This window comes from Lepidochelys kempii, chromosome 22 (assembly GCF_965140265.1).
Source record: "Lepidochelys kempii isolate rLepKem1 chromosome 22, rLepKem1.hap2, whole genome shotgun sequence".
NCBI classification, from domain to species: domain Eukaryota; kingdom Metazoa; phylum Chordata; order Testudines; family Cheloniidae; genus Lepidochelys; species Lepidochelys kempii.
The window spans coordinates 4,236,492-4,256,807 of NC_133277.1; the positions used below are offsets into that span (position 1 = coordinate 4,236,492).

A 20,316-nucleotide genomic window follows, 5' to 3' on the forward strand; every position below is an offset into this window, starting at 1 on the left:
GAATGCAGATGAGGAGATCAACAAGAAGTGGGACAAAGTAACAGCACTTTATAAACAGAGCAGTGAAGCCTGTCTAGGCTATAGGAAGAAGAGAAGGAAGGAGTGGATTACACCCAGCTCATGGAACGCCATAGAAACCAGACGAGCTCTGACGAAAGAAGTGTTAGACACAAACTCCCAGAAGCTAAAGGACAAATATCACAAGCAGTATAGCAAGGCATACCGGGAGGTCAAACGCCTTGTGAGAGCGGACAAACGACATTATATTGATAATCTGGCAACACAAGCAGATGGTGCAGCTGCTGATGGTGAACAAGGAACCTTCTACAAAATGATGCAGCTTATCAGTGGTAAATGACAGACACCAACAAACACTCTCATCAGGAAGAAATAAGAACACCTACTAACAACTGACAAAGAACAAGAAATGCACTGAATAGAGCATTTCAAAGAATTGCTGAACAGGGAGCTACCGAAAGAGGAAGCAAACATCCAGGAGGCAGAAGAAAATCTTGATTTCAACACAGACACCCCAACTCAGGAAGAGATCATTCAAGCCATCAAATCCTTAAAAAATGGGAAAGCTCCTGGCAAGGATAACTTGAATGCAGAATTGTTCATGGTAAATCCTAAATTACCAGTATCTATCCTTGCCCCTCTATTTATATCAGTCTGGGAAAGGGGAAAAGTGCCAGGTGAGTGGACCAATGGGGTTACAGTGAAGATATGAAAGAAAGGAACTCTCAGTGATTGTAATAACTGGCAAGGTATCACACTTTTATCTGTGTCAAGCAAAGTATTGTGTAAGATCATAGTCCGGCATATATCGGAGGCAGTTGATAGCATTCTCAGAAAAGAGCAAGCTGGTTTTCAGAAAGGACATGGATGCACAGACCAGATTTTCGCTGTACAAAACATAATAGAACAGTGCTTAGAATGGCAACGGCAACTCTACATACATTTGATAGACTTTGAGAAGTCTTTTGATAGCATTCACAGGACCAGCCTAGGGCGCATTCTACAGGCATATGGAACCCCTCTCCGTATGATCAATGTCATTAAAAGCTTCTATTTCAACTTTGTGTGCCGTGTTGATCACGGTGAGCTCAGTTTTGAAGTCAAAAAAGGAGTATGTCAGGGATGTGTCGTGTCTGCAATCCCCTTCAGCATTGCCTTCGACTGGGTAATGCAGCGTACAACGGAAGACATGCCAAAAGGCATTAAATGGGACACCCTTCTCGTCCCTTGAAGACCTGGACTTTGCAGATGATGTCACTCTCCTATTACATACCCAATACCATATACAAGAAAAAAGAATTTGACTCAGCTCATTCAGCTAGCAAATTGGACTGAAAATCACCTGCAATAAGACAGAGATCATGACCTTTAATATTGCCTCACCCTCACCAGTACAGATAGAGGATTATGTTCTCAGCAGTGTAGAAACATTCCTATGCTTGGGCAGCACCATCAGCCAGGATGGTGGAACAAGCCAGGACATCCGGAACAAAATCAGTAAAGCCAAGAACGCCTTCAGGAGCTTAAATACGGTCTGGAAATCATCAAAATACAACACCAAAACCAAACTCAAGATTTATCAGCGCTGCCTACTTTCAACACTACTTTATAGTGCAGAATGCTGGGGAATGAGGAAGTCTGACATGTCCAAACTGTCTTCATTCCATACAACCTGCCTCAGAAAAATTCTCTAACTTTTGGCCCAGAACAATCTCAAACCAAGATCTGAGCACCATCATTGCCAGGAGGCATTGGAGATGGATCAGTCGTGTGCTTCGGATGGAATCTGATTCTGTCACCAGAGTAGCAATAAGATGGACACCTGAAGGCAAGCAAAAACGAGGCTGCCTGAAAACAACCTGGTGAAGAGCTGTGGAAGCGGAGCTGGAAAATCTGGGGCACAGCTGGGGAACCATTGAAAGACTTGCCAGAAACAGACAGCAGTGGAGGAGTTTCGTCGCTGCCCTAAATGCCAAAGGTGTCATAGGAACATGATGATGAAGACAAATGCGTTTTAATTGAGTACAAAATAACATCATAAATTAAAATGTTGTGTCCAAAATGTCAAAACCAAAAAATGGTAACCAAGAAACGTCATGAAATACGTAAGGTGGGGTGTAAGTTGTGTATTCCAGTTGTTTGTCTTCGCCTATAAAGGTCAGGGTACTTCACCATAATCTTTTGGGTGGCCTCGGGGACAGCAGAAATTCCTGCTGCAGAAGGCGCCAATCATTGCCACCAAGCACACACGGAGCCAGGCACTAAACCTGTGCCGAGGGGCCAATAAACCTGGCCGAGTGGCTTTGCGACCGAACTGCACCTGTTGTCTATCTCTGAGTCGCTTCAAGGCTGCCTTATCTGCTGTTAATAGTGATAAAATGGAAGCTCAAAGGACAGAGGCACTAGGCAGCCTAAACAGTGTTACTGTGGTGACAATAGTCCATCCTTCATCACTTAACACTGGGCAGTACAATCACAGTCTGCTGAGCCAGCTACCTGCTGGGACAACACATGAAAAGAACACACACACATACACAAGCCAACTGACGTCAACCTCGACCTGCTACTAGGTATGGAAAACCACATGCTGCCTGGTGTTCACTAGGGTTTTACCTCTTGTTACCGTGCATTAGCTCCCATGCAGTAAGAAAGCACCTTTGTTCCTAGTGACGACACACCCTAAATCTTTTCTCACCCCCTAGGATTGAATGTCCTGTCGTGTGTGCCCTGTCGTCCTCTCTCTCGGCTGTTTGTCTACACACCCATGTGCTAATTTCTTGGATGGACTATGCCCGAGCGATTAGTATGAGGATCGCTAGGGCTGCTGCATTTCACCCCCAGGCTGTGGCTCTGTCCGGGCTGGCTCTTTGTAGCCAAATGAGGCTGTAATGAGTGTTGGGAGTTCTCTCTAGTCAGGAACTTTTATGTTTGTTCCGTCCCCAATCCCTTATGTATAAATTGTTCCCGGCAATGGATTCCTGTGCAGACGTATGCTAATAGTGCTTTGTTCTTGGGTTCAGTCCTTGCCTGCTTATTGACTTTTATTTATTTTTTTTAAATAGCTAGCAAGTATCAATCCAAAGGTCAGGGAGATAAAACAGCAACATCATTTAGTGCTACAGCCTGAATCAATACAACAGATGTGTGGCGAGCAGGAGCCGTGGACACATTAGTGGAGTCTTTCCCCCCTGGGTGTACAAGTAAAGCTCTGAGCTTCTCTTAGTGGTGTTAAACCCTTCCTGGTGCATTTCGGTATTGAAGCTTCAACGGTAGCAGGACCCGACCGTTTCACAGATCGCACCGTCCTCCTCCCCGGTGTGTCTCTCCCAGATGGTTTGAACCCTGAGCACGCTTCCTTTCCTTGCAAGATACTGGAGAGGAGTTGTACTTTCAGAGACACCAGCCCTCCTTCCCATGCAATAGGGGCTGGAACATGGCCTTCTCCACTTGAAGCCAGACTCTCAGCTGACCTTGCTGGTCACGCACATGCGTAACCCCTCCAGGCTTCCCATTACGCTCCCAGCTCCTTCATGAACGCTTTCCCCAGGGCACTAACTGGCCCTCTGCTTCCGTCACTGGGGCTGGCCCGATCTGCGGAAGGAAATGAATTGCATTGGTTTCCAAGACTGCTGGCGTCGAATGCACCTGCTGCGAGGCTGGGGCACCGTTTCTGGGACCAAAGCCAGTGCTGTGGGCAGGGGCGGCTCTACCGATTTTGCCGCCCCAAGCCGCCGCCGCCGCAATAAAAAGCTGCCACCAAAAGCCGCCACGGCGGGAAGAGCGGCGGAGCGGCCGCCGAATGGCCGCTGCGGGACACGGCCAGCCGCCCCATTCTAGATGCTGCTCCAAGAAAGCTGGTGCCTGGAGCCAGCCCTGGCTGTAGGCCTTGAACAACTGGTGGACGTTGGAGTGAAAAGTGCGCTTGGCCGGCAGGGCGAGCGAAGCAGGAGTGAGCGCTGTGGCTCTGAATGAGGACTGCACATCACTGGAGCGCTGGGTCCTGGTGGGAGTTGGACTCAGGTGTGAAATTCAACTGCTTGGAATGTTTTGAAAAGTAAATAGTCCTTGGGATACAGAATGTTCAGCAATGCATTTGTTTCATGTAATGAATTCCCTATAATTGCCCCCATCCCACCTACAAATTAGCTAATTATCTTTAATTAGCTCTTTGATCACACTTGCGCCCTGGTTGTGTTTGGATTGCACAGTTTCCGCTTGGCCATTAGAATCTACTTTGTGACGGTGGTGTCTCCTGGTTCCCGTAGGAGTCCCCTCCCCTGCTGGATGCATCTCGCTCTTGGGCAATCTGACTTGTGCTGAGTGTAAAATTCTCCTTTGCCCCATGTCACTCCTTACTGCCTTGGAGCCTGCAGTGTCCATTCTTGTTTCTTTCTGCTGTTGAGAGATTAAAACAATTTGATTCTCGTTCCCAGAACACACTGCTCGGCACAGTTTGGCTAAAAGATCGCGGTCAGACAGAACTGGCTGGTGAATCTTGTCCATATGCTCAGGTTTTAGCTGATTGCCATATTTGGGGTCAGGAAGGAATTTTCCTCCAGGGCAGATTGGAAGAGGCCCTGGGGGCTTTTCGCCTTCCTCTGTAGCATGGGGCATGGGTCACTTGCTGGAGGATTCTCTGCTCCTTGAAGTCTTTAAACCACGATTTGAGGACTTCAATAGCTCAGACATAGGTGAGAGGCTTTTCGCAGGAGTGGGTGGGTGAGATTCTGTGGCCTGCGTTGTGCAGGAGGTCGGACTAGATGATCATAATGGTTTCTTCTGACCTTAGTGTCTATGAATCTATGAACTACTAGGCTGAGCTAGTATGAAAGGAACGTGCTGCATTTAAGGACAGGCTGTTGAATTGGTTTGTGGCTTGTCTCTGGAAACCTGGGGGGAAGCAGCTGAAATGCAGAAACCTATTACATAGAAATGGCTTTTGCTTGCACCTGTAGAGTTTAGTCTTGTATGCAGAAAATCTGTTGTTTTGACGGTTCAAGATGTTTCTCTGCTTTCATGTCTAGTGATGGAGACGGTCAAAAACCACAGCAAGAACAGTGAGAAACTATTGTAGTTTCTATCTGCATATGTTCCCAGTCCTTCTGCACCCCATCTGACAGGTGACTCCTTTTATAGTTTGTGGGTGCTCCGACTACTGAACAGATAGCCATGTAAATCCGCATTTAGCCAACTTTAGACACTTCGCTTGTGTGTGGGTAATATACAAACCCTCAGATGATGTAAATTGGCCTGGAGTGATGCTGGTTTACTCCAGCTGAGTATCTGGTCCATGATTAGGCTTGTTGGAATTCAATTTTTATTTATGATCTTGACAGATAATATTGATTTTTATTTTTAAGCATTTATTTTTATTTTGATCGATTTTAAAAGTGTCACAGTTGCACAAAATGATGGGTTTTAAGCCCCCCCCTTTTTTTAAGATTTGTATTGATTTTAAATTCTCACAGTTGTGGGGAATTATGGAGCATCGGCCAATGGAGGGGTCAGACAATAATTATTGAACGACAATAGATGCTGAGATTCAAAAAGTTAAAGCTTTATAATGGTTCAAACCCAACTGTCATCATCACATGTCAGAATTTTAGCCTTAAATCGAACTCTCATACGTTCTCAAGCAGCGTTTTTCTTACTTTGCCTCTTTTTAAATTATGATTCTCATCAGTGGAAATATTCTTTTCATTGGTTTGTGTGCATATAGTGAAATTGATGTTTACTGATAAATCTAATCCCCCGGGCCTACCCATTATGTATATTATTGGTATATTTTCAGGCTGTATGATTATATAGCTTTTACTTGATCTTGGATTTTTTGGTATGTCTCTAATCTAACAATAACACTGTATCAGAGTCTGGCAAAGCAACAGTGTATTTTCTGTCTCTGTCATATTTCAGCCATATCTGAGAGTGAAGTGACGGACTCTCAGGCAGGACTGCAATTGAATATAATGCGAGAGCACTTACTAGGACTTGGCTTGAGCATAGGTGAAAGAGGATGCGTTGCCTTTTCATTTAGAATTGGTCTAACAGGTACCTAATTGCGTTATGGAAGCTCATTAATTGCCTTTTTAGACATGTCTCACCCAGTGTTCCCTCTTCTGTTGAGGCCTCAGCTGCACTGTAAAGGTCTCTTCCAATTTCTTGTAAACTGGAAACACTACAGGGGCGCTAAATGCCTCCGACTGCTCACTAAATGAAAAACAACATTGAAGGGTAGCTCTGACACTGGAGTTAACTTGAGAGAGTTTCCCCGGGTGAAGATGGGCTCAGCCGGAACTTCTCCCTTCCCTTTGTGATTACTGTAGACTTTGCCTGAGTCTGCCAGCAATACTCATGTTTGGTAGACCTGCAAGAGGTTCTATTGAAATCCATGAGACTACACAAGTGAGTGGTACTCAGCATGAGTAAGGGTGGCAGAATCAGGCCCTTTGTGTGAGTGGCTGTGTGTGGAGGGGTTGGTCCGTCACGGCTAACTTTCCCATTATGCTTGGTCTTGCAGTGAAGTTATAATGAAGAAAGATGGTGTGAGGTAAGGTCTGGCTCTGGGAGTCAGGTCTCCTGGGTAGCCCGGTAACATTTCTGGTTCTGCCACAAACTCATTGTATGTGATATTTTAACGCATGCACGGCCTTGGTGGCCGTCCTCAGTGAAGGTGGCCAAATAAAACAAAACGAGGCATTGAGAAGAGTGACTGAGCTTCTGTTGCATTGGGGCTGTTTGTGATGGCCTGGGTGTGAGTCCTTCAGTGGCAAAGCTCTAAATCCATGTTGAAAACTGGTTGCTGTGGGTTAGCAACGAAATACATTGCGCACTTCAGCTATGCACATGCTCGCTTGATTTTGGGGGCTGAGCCAACTGGTTCTCAAAGCAGTTCCTCCTTGGCACACCTGCCCGTCCCTGGAGGACAGGAGTCTGCATTTCCTTTTAAAAAGAAAAGGAGGACTTGTGGCACCTTAGAGAATAACAAATTTATTTGAGCATAAGCTTTTGTTAGTCTCTAAGGTGCCACAAGAACTCCTTTTCCTTTTGCAGATACAGACTAACACGGCTGCTCCTCTGAAACCTGCATTTCCTTTGACACAGTTAATCAGAGGCAGGTAAAGCCGAGCAGGGAGTGCCAGCAAACGGCTGGAAATGTCTCCATCAACTGCTGCCGGAGGAATGGGGGTAGCTGGGCAGGGAAGTGAATGTGGAATTAATTCCTTCCCTTGATTAAAAAATTGTTCTCTCTTGCCACAGAGGGCAGGACAAGTGGCAGTGGGTGCAAACGACAGCACAGCAGATTTAGATTAAATCTCAGGAAAACCTTCCTAACTGTAAGCCCGGTAGGACTGTGGAACAGATGCCTTGAGAGGACATGAGACTTCACTGGAAGTTTTCAAAAGGAGGCTGGATAGCCGTCTGCCCTGGAGGGTTTAGACACAACAAATCCTGCAGCTTGGCAGTCTAAACGAGATGATCCTTGCGGTCCTTTTGAACCCTGTGGGTCTGTGATTATCTCCACTGAGCGAGTGACCCCTCGCTCCCCTGGCATGGGCACAATTGCGTCTTACTCTGTCTGGCTCTCTCTTGGCTTTGAGATGCTAGCAGTATTTTTTAACGGCCCTTGTCGGTTTCTCGTGGTGGGAAGGGAAATGCAATGAAGGGTTTAATCAGCGCCATCTCCCCACACAACTGTCCCTTTCCACGCACCCTCAGCGGAACAGCTTGTTTCCTTCAGTGGACAGGGTGGGAAATGGGGGCACGAAGTCTCTCACTCCTAAATCTGAACCTGGAAGCTGTTCCCAGGGAAGCTTTGCCTGCCCTGCCCTGGGTTGGATGCATTTTATCTTCACATGCTGCTGTCACCTGTGACGGCTTTCCATGTCAGGTGTCTCCAGATCCACTGCTGGTGACCACTTGATGCCTGTTGTCAGTAGGCGTGTGTGTGTTCTTTCCGTGTGCCTTCCCAGCTCTATGCAGAAGGCTGGTTCAGCAGACCTCGAGAGTACTACCCAGTGTGGTCAAGTCTTGGCGGCTGGAAAGTCGTTGCCTCGGTAGCACTGTTTAGACTGCTCAGTGAGTCTGTCCTTGAAGCTTCAATGTTGTTAGCAGACAGGACAGCGAGTTAGTTCTGCAGGCTTCGATGTTACTCATAAAGCACGGTTCAGTGACAATGGCCCCAGGCCAGGTTTGTTGCCCCAAAGACACAGTCCTAGCGCTCTGGCTCCATGGTTACAGGTACGCTTACACCTGAGTGCCCTGTGGAAAGGAACGGCTCAGTCAGCAGCAGGACTCCCCACAAAGAACTATGGGGAAGAACCCAGACATTACAGGCCAGAGCAAACAGGTTTCATGTGCCTGGCTAGCTATCTCATGACATCTGGTTATTACGTCCCTTGATGCTGATAGCTTGAATAAACATCCCTCTTCATTGTGTTGTCAAACCATTTTGTACAAATACATCCCAATCTAGTACTAGCTGGAATATATTTATGTAAATATCTAGCGCCTAGTACACTAGCAGCAGCTTTGCCAAGTTCATCTGCTGGACAGTGATCTTGTGAGCATCTGCTTTAATACATGGTCCGACTGGTTCACAGCCTCTGGTTCAGGCCTCAATTCTTGCACGAGGCCCAATGCTCCAGGCTCTCTGTCTCTCTCTCCTACGATGCCTGCTCATTGGCCTTCATGAAATAATGTCTTTGTCCAGTTTCCAGTCAGATGTTTACATCGCAGCCCCCCCTCCCTGCACCCCACAGCTGGTACCGACAGTACCCCCTCCTTGGCGATTTCCATAGATAAGCCAAGAACTGACTAGGGCGTGAAGAGCTAGCAGTGGCCTTGTGGTGTGAAGGGAAGCGCCAGTCCAGGGCTGAGGCATGTTGCTGGGTTAGCTAGCACTGCTGCCCATGTGGGACCTGCCCTAGAGAGAGAACCATGGTCACCATAGCTGTCTTCAGGACAACTCAGGGACACGAGTGTGCGCTGGCATCCCAGGGTGTTTGTTCCTGTTCCTTCATCAGTCGGACAGGCAATGACCGATCCGGAGAGAGGAGCAATATCTGAGGATGAACGTTCCTGGTTCCTCCTCAATGCAATCTGAGCTGGTTCGCGCCTCATCCGGTCTCCTTGGCTGTTCTTGTTATACCAATAAAATAAAAACCAGCAGGATCTTATTGAAGGGAAAAAGGCAAAATACCACATTTATTGTGAATACAGAAAGAATCATAGTAAGCAGTTAGTTATAGCTATAACATTCCATTCAATCTCATATTTATACACGCACACACAGAGGTTCTGCAAGGTTGTTATCATAGTTACCAGCCTTAGAGTTGCTCATGCCAAGCCACTGGCCAGGTGGCCTGGACATGAGGAGGGAGCAGGGCCTTGTCAGATGCTCATCTGACGCTCCTGGAAGTTGGTTTGCAGAATCAGACCCCAAAGTTCTCACTTTCTAGAGTCTATTTTTATAGGAATTTCTTCCTATGTCAGTCTATGGGAATTGCTTCATCATGCTGTTGCTGAATCAGTCGGCAGATAGCACATTCCTGACAGCTCCGTGCTGCTAGATGTTATCTTGTTCTTTGGTTCTCCCATTCTTGAGGCTGTTGAGTGGATTCCAGTCTGCCCTCCCGGGGTCCTCTGGTTATTTCCACTTGACGCCTTCTTCAGCCGATGGACACTGGATTCTTAGGCTGGCACCTCCCTGATCATTCAGTTATTATCCACAACAAGCATCCATCCACATACATCCTCTATCTCTATTTTAATCACAATTGTTAATACAACAAAAGGGTGGGGAGTCTCTGGGTGCTGTTTCTGTTGTTACAGAGTATTGCTTTGAGTCTCTCTGTGTGTGAATTGCTTTGAGAACAGACTCTGTCTTAGAATGTACTAACGCAATTAGCAACTTGCGAGTTTCACACATAGAGGGAGAGAAACAGTACCAAAAACCAATAGACCTCTTAATTAGTAATACACTGGAATTTAAACTATGGGGAATCAAACTCATTTGTGATTTTAATACAGAACTTCTTTAATATGATCCAACATTCTGAGGCTTCCAAGATGAGGGAAGTTCTGTTCCTCTCTTGGCTTTCCATAAAACCAGTACAGTGGTATGAGCACAAACAGGGGGATGAGCTGTAACAGGCTGGGAAGTGGAGCAGATCCTGGGTGGAGTGTAGATACTACAGTTGCTAACACAGGAACAGAATTGAGAAGAGTAAAACTAACCCGATGAAAGGGAATCGAGAGAGAATAACGTAGAATACTTGACTCTTCAAAGCATTGGTTAATCTGTGCAGCCTTCTGTGAGGGGGAGAAGTATCATCAACCCCAGTTTTACAGAAGGGGAAAACTGGGACGGGGGGATTGAACCTGGAAGTCAGATTGGGGGTGGGGAGGAAGGTGGTGGTTCTCCAAGCTCCGTCCGCATAATAAGCTCCACCCCGTGATTTGCCAAATGGAGATGCTGCTCACTGTAGATTGTGCAGGTGTTCCAAGGATGATCATGTGTACTCGGAGCTCCACTGCTCTCCTTGAGCTTGGCTCCCCCACTTCAGTATGCCCATGGCCCCTGCTAGGCTCCTTGGGCTTGGATCAGAAGGGAGGACGTGCCCTTCCCCTCTGATTTGCTGCTTGACTTGTACTGAGCATGCTCAGTCACGCGGCTGAAGTCAGCTGTTCTCACTCTGCCCTGCCCCTACACACGCACTGTCAGCAGGCCTGGGTCATCTCTGGCTGGGATCCTTTGTGGTTGGAAGGGAAAAATTAAGTAGTGCCCTCTTCCAAATGCCACTCGCTTGTGGCACGAAAATGAGACACCACTTGCAGTAAATTGTGCAGATCAGTGCCTCTTTCTCTGCCTTCGTGCTGGAGGAGGGAGAGAATGAGCTCGCATGGGCCATCAGAGGTAACCCCACGCTGCTGCGAGGAATGGGGCAGGTCACGCCTCTGAGCTGCTATTCTAGGCTGGCTGCAGAGTCATGACAAAGCCCTGGCTGGGATGATTTAACTGGGAATTGGTCCTGCTTCGAGCAGGGGGTTGGACTAGATGACCTTCTGGGATCCCTTCCAACCCTGATATTCTATTCTATGATCTCTCCATTGGTTCTGCTCTGCTTATATTTTTGAGGGCTTGATGCAGCCATTAGTGCTGCGGAGATGTTTATGTGAACGCGGAGATTCTGGAGATCAAGGTCACTTCAGAGCAGCGCCAGTGTGGCGGATGGGCGTGCACTGGCTTAGCCAGGAGCACACGGGCTCAGACTGGTGGAGGGGATGAGTACCTCCGCCGAAGTCACTGAAAATCCAGCCCATTGTGAGCAAGGGGACACTAAAAATAGAACATAGCTACTGCAGCGTGAGAGGCGGGAGGAGCTGACCATGCTGAGTAGGTACTTAGTGTCCTGGACAGCACCAGCCTCAGGACAGTTAGCCCCCTCATGCCGCTATGGCCAGGTTCTGTTAGCACACTAGCTGGACCAGAGCTGGCACAGGTTTGACTCCTCGAGCTGAAAAAGTTGTATCTTCCCGCTCTAGTGTAGACATACCCTACGTGGCAGAACCAGGGATGGCACTCGGGACTTCCTGGCTCCCAGTCCCTTGCTCAGCAGGTCCCTTCGCCCCTTGTCTAACAACAACACGCAGCACGTTCTAGAGCAAGAAAGCCCAAGTCTTTGCCCTGCCGTTATCATCTGATGCCCTGGGTTTGTGTCTAAAGGCTACCTCAAACATGACAGACTCCCGCTCCACGCCCTTTTCCAGGTAACTGTATTCATCTGGCACCTCTCCAGCCACTGCAGCGAGAGAAGCATGTTGATTTGTGCATATAACTGCATAGTAGAAACCTTTATTAGTCAGACGTGCCCATCCCTAACAAGCCGATCAGATCTATGCCCTCCCCTCCCCCCTGCCACCACCACCCAAACCAGCTTATAAAAGAACAGAAGCAGGGACACAGTCACAGAATGTGATTGAAAACGACAGCCCGCTTCTCCCCTCTCTGGCCCGACAGTGCTCTGGGCCCGGAGCTGCAGACCCAGGGAATACAGAATGGGAGCCATCCACTGACCGCCATAGCTTTGGGAGAGGAGGGCTGAAGCTGTGGGAACCTTTCCAGTGATTATGGTAAGAGGGATGACAATTTTCAGGCAATTCTTACCATGCCAGGTACAGAAGGGCTTTTTGTTTATTAGAAGAAAACTAGGCTTGGCTTTAATATTGGAGTGATCCTCTTACCCAGGGGAACACCGTGCCGTCACTGGCAGGCAGAAACTTCAATAGGACGCTTGCATTTCTGGCTGCTGCAATCTTCTCTCTCTCAGGCACTTTTTGGGCCACGTTACTGTGACATTTGAGCGCCTCCCGCACCCCCAGTCCTCTGATCCCCAGGATACAGATGGGGAAACGAAGCCAGAGAGAGACTAAGGCTATGTCTACACTGCAGATTTCTGCTGGCGTGGCTCTGTCGGGCAGGGGCGGGAAGAAGTGTGAGGCCTGTGCCAGCAAAGCACCTAGCAGAGATGCCGCCGTACCAGCAGGAGGGCACTTTTGCTGGTATTGCTTACTTTTTTTGCGAGGGGAAGGGAACTGGTGAAAGTGCAGCTTTCTTAGTATAAGCTACATCCGTACTAGGAGCACTTTGCCGGTGTAGCATACTATCTCTTTGTTGTGTGTGTGTGTGTACATGTCACCGGGCACAATGGGGTCCTGCTCTGTGACTGGACGACGGTGCTGCTGGAATCCCAATGTACCCATATCGGTAGGGTAAAGTTCTCCTAGTGCAGATGCGGCCTATGTCCGTGCTTCTCAAGCTCTCTGATGTGGGGGACTGGCAAATTTTTTGCCTAATGTGCGTGCAGACCGGCAGCTGATGACTCACAGACCAGCACCGGTCCGTGGACCACCATTTTGAGTAGCACTCGCCTACATGACGTACACAAGATTGGACAGAACGCCTTCTTTGGAGCTGAGAATTGAACCGTGGTCTCCCAAATTTTAGTCTAGCACCCTACTCCTGGATTGTCCTCCCTCTTAAGAGGGATCTAATCCATCAGGCATACCATAATGTCCGGGGCACCTATGTAAATAATGACAGGTTTCAGAGTAACAGCCGTGGTAGTCTGTATTCGCAAAAAGAAAAGGAAGTGAGCTGTAGCTCACGAAAGCTTATGCTCTAATAAATTGGTTAGTCTCTAAAGTGCCACAAGTACTCCTTTTCTTTTTATGTTAATAATGGTATCTCTCATTTGCTATTTTGACATTTTGAAATTCACTGCTTCGGACTTTCAGCTACTCCAGAAAGGGAGAAGATAGAAAGCCAATTCTTATGCTTGGTTTGAACTTAGGGCTGATTTCCCAAAGGACAGGGCCTGAGTTGCAGCCACAAATTAATGCCAGAGTCTGTTGCCCCTGCATATCTGCATTTATACACCCACGTGTGGGTTTTGGAGAGGCAGGCACAATATGGCTCCTTTGATGCTTTGGCCTGTGTCAGTCCATGGAGTACTGGGTTTGTCCGCACACAAATTGTTTGGGAAGAGCTATTCTGAAATAACCCCATGTCTGGATACTTTTATCCCAGAATAAGAATGTCTTGTTCCTGTTTAGCTTAGCCCACTTTCAAAGTAGACAAGTGCTTAGATTAATCCACTGATGTTTTTCTAGTGCCTTTCATTCCCGAGAGTCCCAAGCTGGAATGATTTCATCCACCGATGAACTGCAGCTACTTCTAGGGTGGAACACAGTAGCTGTTTAACAGCACATAGCAACATTGCAGGAGTGTAGGATTCAAAGTGAAGAACAACTCTGTATCCAGTTGAAACTGTAAGGGGAACTTAAAAGGGACAAATGTAACCACCTAAACTGAAACTTGGGTGGGATACCTGGGGTTAGCATGAGGGTGGCTGGGACAAGTAGTTGACCATGGGAGTTGTCATTCTGCTGGGTCAAGTGTGTCTATCAACTTGTTTCCTGCATTGGGTAGCAATAAATAATCAGATGGCCTGACTGGACTGCTTTGAGTGCTGACTGTTAACGCTATCTTATCCTCCGGTTCCTGCCTCAGAGCCCTCCTTTGCCATGATGCCTACAAAAACTTTAAATTGGTGAGGCCCGTGGTGTGCTGTGGCCACTGCCCATCATGCTGGCCAGTATTGCCTCACGGTTGCCTTATTCTCCCCATCTGTTTCCATCTGCTGTCTCTTGCTTTACACTTAGATTGTAAGCTTCTTCGGGCGGGGACTGTCTTTTGCTTCTGTGTTTGTACATCGCCTTGCCCGGTGGAGTCCTGATCCATGTCTCGGGCTCTGAGGTGCTACGGTCATCCAAACAGTGATGTTACCCCTTTTTACCCAAGTGTTAGCCAAAAAATTTGGTTTCAGAGTAACAGCCGTGTTAGGCTGTATCCGCAAAAAGAAAAGGAGGACTTGTGGCACCTTAGAGACTAACACATTTATCTTAGCATAAGCTTTCGTGAGCTACAGCTCACTTCATCAGATGCATGCAGTGGAAAATACAGTGGGGAGATTTTATATACACAGAGAATATGAAACAATGGATACAGACTGTAACAAGAGTGATCAGGTAAGGTGAGCTATTACCAAAGATTGGGACACATCCACTCCCAGTCCACCCCTGGTCTTTGGAGTGGGAGTGGATGTGTCATTACACAAAGTAAAACTATTTCCCTATGTTTATTCTCCCGCACCCTCCCCCGCCCCGCAACTGTTTCTCACAGGTTCTTGTCAACTGCTGGAAATGGCCCACCTTGATTATCAGTACAAAAGGGTTTTTTTTTCTTTCTCTCTCTCCTGCTGGTAATAGCTCACCTTACCTGATCACTCTTGTTACAGTCTGTATGGTAACACCCATTGTTTCGTGTTCTCTGTGTATATAAAATCTCCCCACTGTATTTTCCACTGCATGCATCCGATGAAGTGAGCTGTAGCTCACGAAAGCTTATGCTTTAATAAATTGGTTAGTCTCTAAGGTGCCACAAGTCCTCCTTTTCTTTTTCCAAAAAATTTGGAGCCTGATAGGCTATAGGTTGCTATAAAGTATACTATAAAGTACCCTGCACCTTGGAGGGGCTGGAGATGCAGGTACCTGCAGCGGCTTGCTAGGTTCTTTTCCTTCCTCTAAAGCTGCCTGTGGGGAAGGGGTTTCTCCAGCCAAGGGGCTGCTCTGTGTCCTGTCTGCTGGTTGGAAGGTGAATCTCATTTGCAATAACCCTGTTTGGTTCATACACAGGCAGCTTGTAGGATTCCTGCTCTTTGGAGTTTGATCCTGACTTTGCTTTGTGCACAGTGCGTTTTAGGTCTGCATCCCACCTGTCTCTCGCTCTGTGTACAAGCACTCAGCGGTAGTAGGGTGACCAGATGTCCCAAGTTTATAGGGAGAGTCCTGTTTTTTGGGATTTTTTCTTATATAGGCACCTATTACCACCTACCCTCTGTCCCATTTTTTTCACAGTTACTATCTGATCACCCTACTCAGTGGGGGTGCATCAGTTATGTGTACCGCAGCGTTGTTCTGTGCTTACGCACACCGAACTCTGCACCCTCTGCTCTCAGTCCTGCTGCATGCTGCACCCCACAGCTGCTTTCTATGTTCCCCTCGCTCTCCTTCTTCTCTACCTTTGCCACATGCCCAAGCCTTACCCCTGTCACTTCAAGCTTTTAACTTTGCTAAAGTTTAAAAGCAGCACACTCCCTTAAGTTTGGCATAGAAACATATTTTTGTAGGTCCTACTAAAATAGCAGCTGTTGCTTTTGTGGTTTGTGTGATGAGTGACATATTATTGAGTGGGCAGGGACAACTCCAGTCCTTTGCAATCTGGAGGGCTTTTGCCATCCCATCATTCTGATCTGAAATTAGATCGCAATCTGGCCCCGGAAACTTGTGTTGTTTAATTAAAAGTGACGTGCGGGAGTCGCCTTCCTCCAGGCAGATTTCAGAGCCTCTGCCAACCCCAGCTTGCATTTCTGATAGCTGATCTGCTCTTAATCACTCCAGCATTCCCAAGAATGAATCCCTAATTTAAAGCAGATGAGAGATAATGCGAGAATTTCCAGATTATAGAAAGCAGAGGTTTGGGCTGATGTATAGAAAGCAGACAAGCTCCGCGTCCCACATCCGCTCTCCTGCAGCACACCGTCTCTTACAAGGGATGGTGGGGAAAGGACTTCTGCAGGCACCCTTTGCTGCCCGGGGTCCCCAGAGCATTGCAGGCCCTGTCGTTTTAATGTTAAATCTTCCCCTCATCTTTTTCTCCTCCCCCTCGCCCCCCAACTGAGAGACACATCCTGAGGAGAGGGAAACAAGCACCAGCTCCCCAGAGACAGCTGCGCTGCATGAAGTTGCCATGTTATTTTGAGGGTTCTTTGGATTTTCCCCGGTGCAGGTGAAGAGGTGATTTTAGTCTGTGACCCTGTGTCGGGGGTGTGTGGGAAGCAACTGCCCAAACTGGTCAGCTGGGTGGGTGAGGAGTGCGGGATCCCGTATGCCGATCCCGCTGGGGTTTAATGTCTAACCCTGTCTGCGATGCTTGCTCCCCTGCCTGCTACTGTGTGGCTAAGGACTTCCCTTGGCCCCTGGGGAAGACCGAATGGCTGAGATTCCTCAGGTGCAAGGGGGTAAAAAAGCCTATTGGCTCTACAGGCATGTGATGCAAAACACTGCGTGTGCTGGGGGTATAAAATCTCAGCTCCCATCCTGTCTAAACTCTTCCAAATGTTCCATTCCCAGCACACCCCTGCTGCAGTGGATTTGGGAGACTGGTCGCCAATTAGGTCTGCCCCCATCTGGGTGGTACATCTTGCTCAGGGGTGGGGAGAGGGAGACTGGGAGTGGGATGAGGGGGACTCTGAAGGAAAGCACTTTGAGTCACATTGTGAGATGTGCTCTCTGTAGCCCTCTCCTTGTGGTGAGAAGTTTGTGTTTTTCCAGACTAGATGCGGGGGGATCCTCTCCTTAATATAAGGCTCTGACTGCGGCATTAACAGTCTGGGCTGGGGTGAGTGGTTGTGAAGTAGCTACTGCTTCAGAAGGTCATTTCATGCCCCAGGGTATCCCAGGCTGCACTGAAAGGTGGTAATCTCTGGCTAAATTACCTTTCCCAGGAAAATCTGTTAACTCTCTTGATTTGGGTAGCTCCAGATTTAAACCCCAGCACGTGACTCCATGGGATGAGCCCCAAAGGGTGCTATTGAAATACTCCTTTCCTTGACTGTGGGGGATGACCACACTGTAGTTATGGGGGTGGGGAAGGGCCCCATTGTTACACTTTGCCCTGGTCCACTCTCGGAGTTTAGGTCGAATTTAGCAGCGTTAAATCGATGTAAACCTGCACCCATCCACACGATGAAGCCCTTTTTTTCGACTTAAAGGGCTCTTAAAATAGATTTCCTTAATCCACCTCTGACAAGTGGATTAGCGCTTAAATCGGCCTTGCCGGGTCGAATTTGGGGTACTGTGGATGCAATTAGGCGGTATTGGCCTCCGGGAGCTATCCCAGAGTGCTCTATTGTGACCGCTGTGGACAGCACTCTCAACTCAGATGTACTGGCCAGGTAGACAGGAAAAGGCCCACGAACTTTTGAATTTCAGTTTCCTGTTTGCATGGTCACCTGCAGCTTGCCACGCTGGCCAGAGCTCATCAGCAGAGGTGACCATGATGGAGTCCCAGAATCTCAAAATCCAGCATGGACCGAACGGGAGGTACGGGATCTGATTGCTGTATGGGGAGAGGAATCCGTGCTATCAGAACTCCGTTCCAGTTTTCGAAATGCCAAAACATTGTCAAAATCTCCCAGGGCATGAAGGACAGAGGCCATAACAGGGACCCGAAGCAATGCCGCTTGAAGCTTAAGGAGCTGAGGCAAGCCTACCAGAAAACCAGAGAGGCAAACGGCCGCTCCGGGTCAGAGCCCCAAACATGCCGCTTCTATGATGAGCTGCATGCCATTTTAGGGGGTTCAGCCACCACTACCCCAGCCGTGTTGTTTGACTCCTTCAATGGAGATGGAGGCAGCACAGAGGCAGGTTTTGGGGACGAGGAAGATGATGATGATGAAGTTGTAGATAGCTCACAGCAAGCAAGCGGAGAAACCGGTTTTCCTGACAGCCAGGAACTGCTTCTCACCCTGGATCTGGAGGCAGCCCCCCCCCCCCCCCCCCCCCGGACCCACCCGAGGCTGCCTCCCGGACCTGTCAGGCAGAGAAGAGATCTCCGGTGAGTGTACCTTTTAAAATACCATACATGGTTTAAAAGCAAGCATGTTTAATGATTAATTTGCCCTGGCATTTGCAGTTCTCCTGGATGTATTCCCAAAGCCTTTGCAAAAGGTTTCTGGGGAGGGCAGCCTTATTGCGTCCTCCATGGTAGGACACTTTACCACACCAAGCCAGTAGCATGTACTCGGGAATCATTGTAGAACAAAGCATTGCAGTGTATGTTTGCTGGCGTTCAAACAACCATCCTTTCTTTATCTCTCTGTGTTATTCTCAGGAGAGTGAGATATCATTCATGGTCACCTAGTTGAAATAGGGTGCTTTTCTTAAGAGGACATGCAAAGGTACCTGTTCCTGCTGGGCTGTTTGCCTGTGGCTGAACAGAAATGTTCCCCGCTGTTAGGCGGGGGGTGAGGGGCTAGCCACGTGGTGGGGGGAGGCAAAATGCGACCTTGGAACGAAAGCACATGTGCTGTGGCTGTAATGTTAACAGCAAGGTTGACCGTGAAAGAGTGTAGCCATTGTTCTAGAAAATGTGTTTTTTTAAATTCCACTACTTCTTTTTTTTTTCTCCACCAGCTGCATGTGTTTCAATGATCACAGGATCTTCTCCTTCCCAGAGGCTAGTGAAGATTAGAAGGCGAAAAAAACGCACTCGTATGAAATGTTCTCTGAGCTCATGGTGTCCTCCCACACTGACAGAGCACAGACGAATGCGTGGAGGCAGACAATGTCAGAGTGCAGGAAAGCACAAAATGACCGGGAGGAGAGGTGGCGGGCTGAAGAGAGTAAGAGGCGGGCTGAAGACAGGGCTGAAGCTGAAAGGTGGTGGCAGCGTGATGAGAGGAGGCAGGATTCAATGCTGAGGCTGCTGGAGGATCAAACCAGTGTGCTCCAGCGTATGGCTGACCTGCAGGAAAGGCAGCAGGAGCACAGACCGCCACTACAGCCCCTGTGTAACCAACCGCCCTCCTCCCCAAGTTCCATAGCCTGCTCACCCAGACACCCAAGAACGCGGTGGGGGGGGCCTCTGGCCCCCCAGCCACTCCACCCCAGAGGATTGCCCAAGCAACAGAAGGCTGGCATTCAATAAGTTTTAAAGTTTTAAACTTTTAAAGTGCTGTGTGGCCTTGTCCTTCCCTCCTCCACCATCCCTCCTGGTGCTTCTCTCCTCCACCACCCCTCTTGGTAGTTATCCCCCTATTTGTGTGATGAATGAATAAAGAATGCATGAATGTGAAGCAACAATTACTTTATTGCCTCTGCAAGCGGTGATCGAAGGGAGGAGGGGAGATTGCTTTGCTTACAGGGAAGTAGAGTGAACCCAGGAGCGGTGGGTTTCATCAAGGAGAAACAACTAGAATTTTCACACTGTAGCCTGTCCAGTCATGAAACTGGTTTTCAAAGCTTCTCTGATGCGTACCGTGCCCTCCTGTGCTCTTCTAACCACCCTGGTGTCTGGCTGTGCGAAACCAGCAGCCAGGCGATTTGCCTCAACCTCCCACCCCGCCATAAATGTCTCCCCCTTACTCTCGCAGATATTGTGGAGCACACAGCAAGCAGTAATAACAGTGGGAATATTGGTTTCACTGAGGTCTAAGCGAGTTCGTAAATTGCGCCAGCGCGCCTTTAAACGTCCAAATGCACATTCTACCACCATTCTGCACTTGCTCAGCCTGTAGTTGAACAGCTCCTGACCACTGTCCAGGCTGCCTGTGTACGGCTTCATGAGCCATGGCATTAAGGGGTAGGCTGGGTCCCCAAGGATACATATAGGCATTTCAACGTCCCCAACGGTTATTTTCTGGTCTGGGAATAAAGTCCCTTCCTGCAGCTTTTGAAACAGACCAGAGTTCCTGAAGATGCGAGCGTCATGCACCTTTCCCGGCCATCCCACGTTGATGTTGGTGAAACGTCCCTTGTGATCCACCAGAGCTTGCAGCACTATCGAAAAGTACCCCTTGCGGTTTATGTACTCGGCGGCTTGGTGCTCTGGTGCCAAGATAGGGATATGGGTTCTGTCTATAGCCCCACCACAGTTAGGGAATCCCATTGCAGCAA

At 48.3% G+C, this 20,316-nt stretch overlaps 1 protein-coding gene and 1 long non-coding RNA gene across 11 annotated transcripts in view; both read left to right on the plus strand.

Moving 5' to 3' along the window:
- ST3GAL4 (ST3 beta-galactoside alpha-2,3-sialyltransferase 4) overlaps nt 1–20,316 on the plus strand; it is a 187,867-nt gene that overhangs the window by 122,264 nt on the left and 45,287 nt on the right. Inside the window, exon 1 of one of the 10 annotated variants that reach the window (XM_073321124.1) lies at nt 12,132–12,150. The exons of 8 other annotated variants lie outside the window; for them this stretch is intronic. In XM_073321124.1, the coding sequence (XP_073177225.1) occupies nt 12,148–12,150 (3 nt within the window). In that variant the 5' untranslated portion in view covers nt 12,132–12,147. Of the gene's footprint in view, nt 1–12,131; nt 12,151–15,277; nt 16,435–20,316 lie in introns of those variants that run through there. One more of the 10 variants, XM_073321128.1, reaches the window with a different exon arrangement.
- LOC140901745 (uncharacterized) lies at nt 12,162–16,332 on the plus strand. Its single transcript, XR_012155947.1, has 3 exons — nt 12,162–13,848; nt 14,090–14,129; nt 16,322–16,332. It is a non-coding gene; the product is annotated as an uncharacterized lncRNA (long non-coding RNA).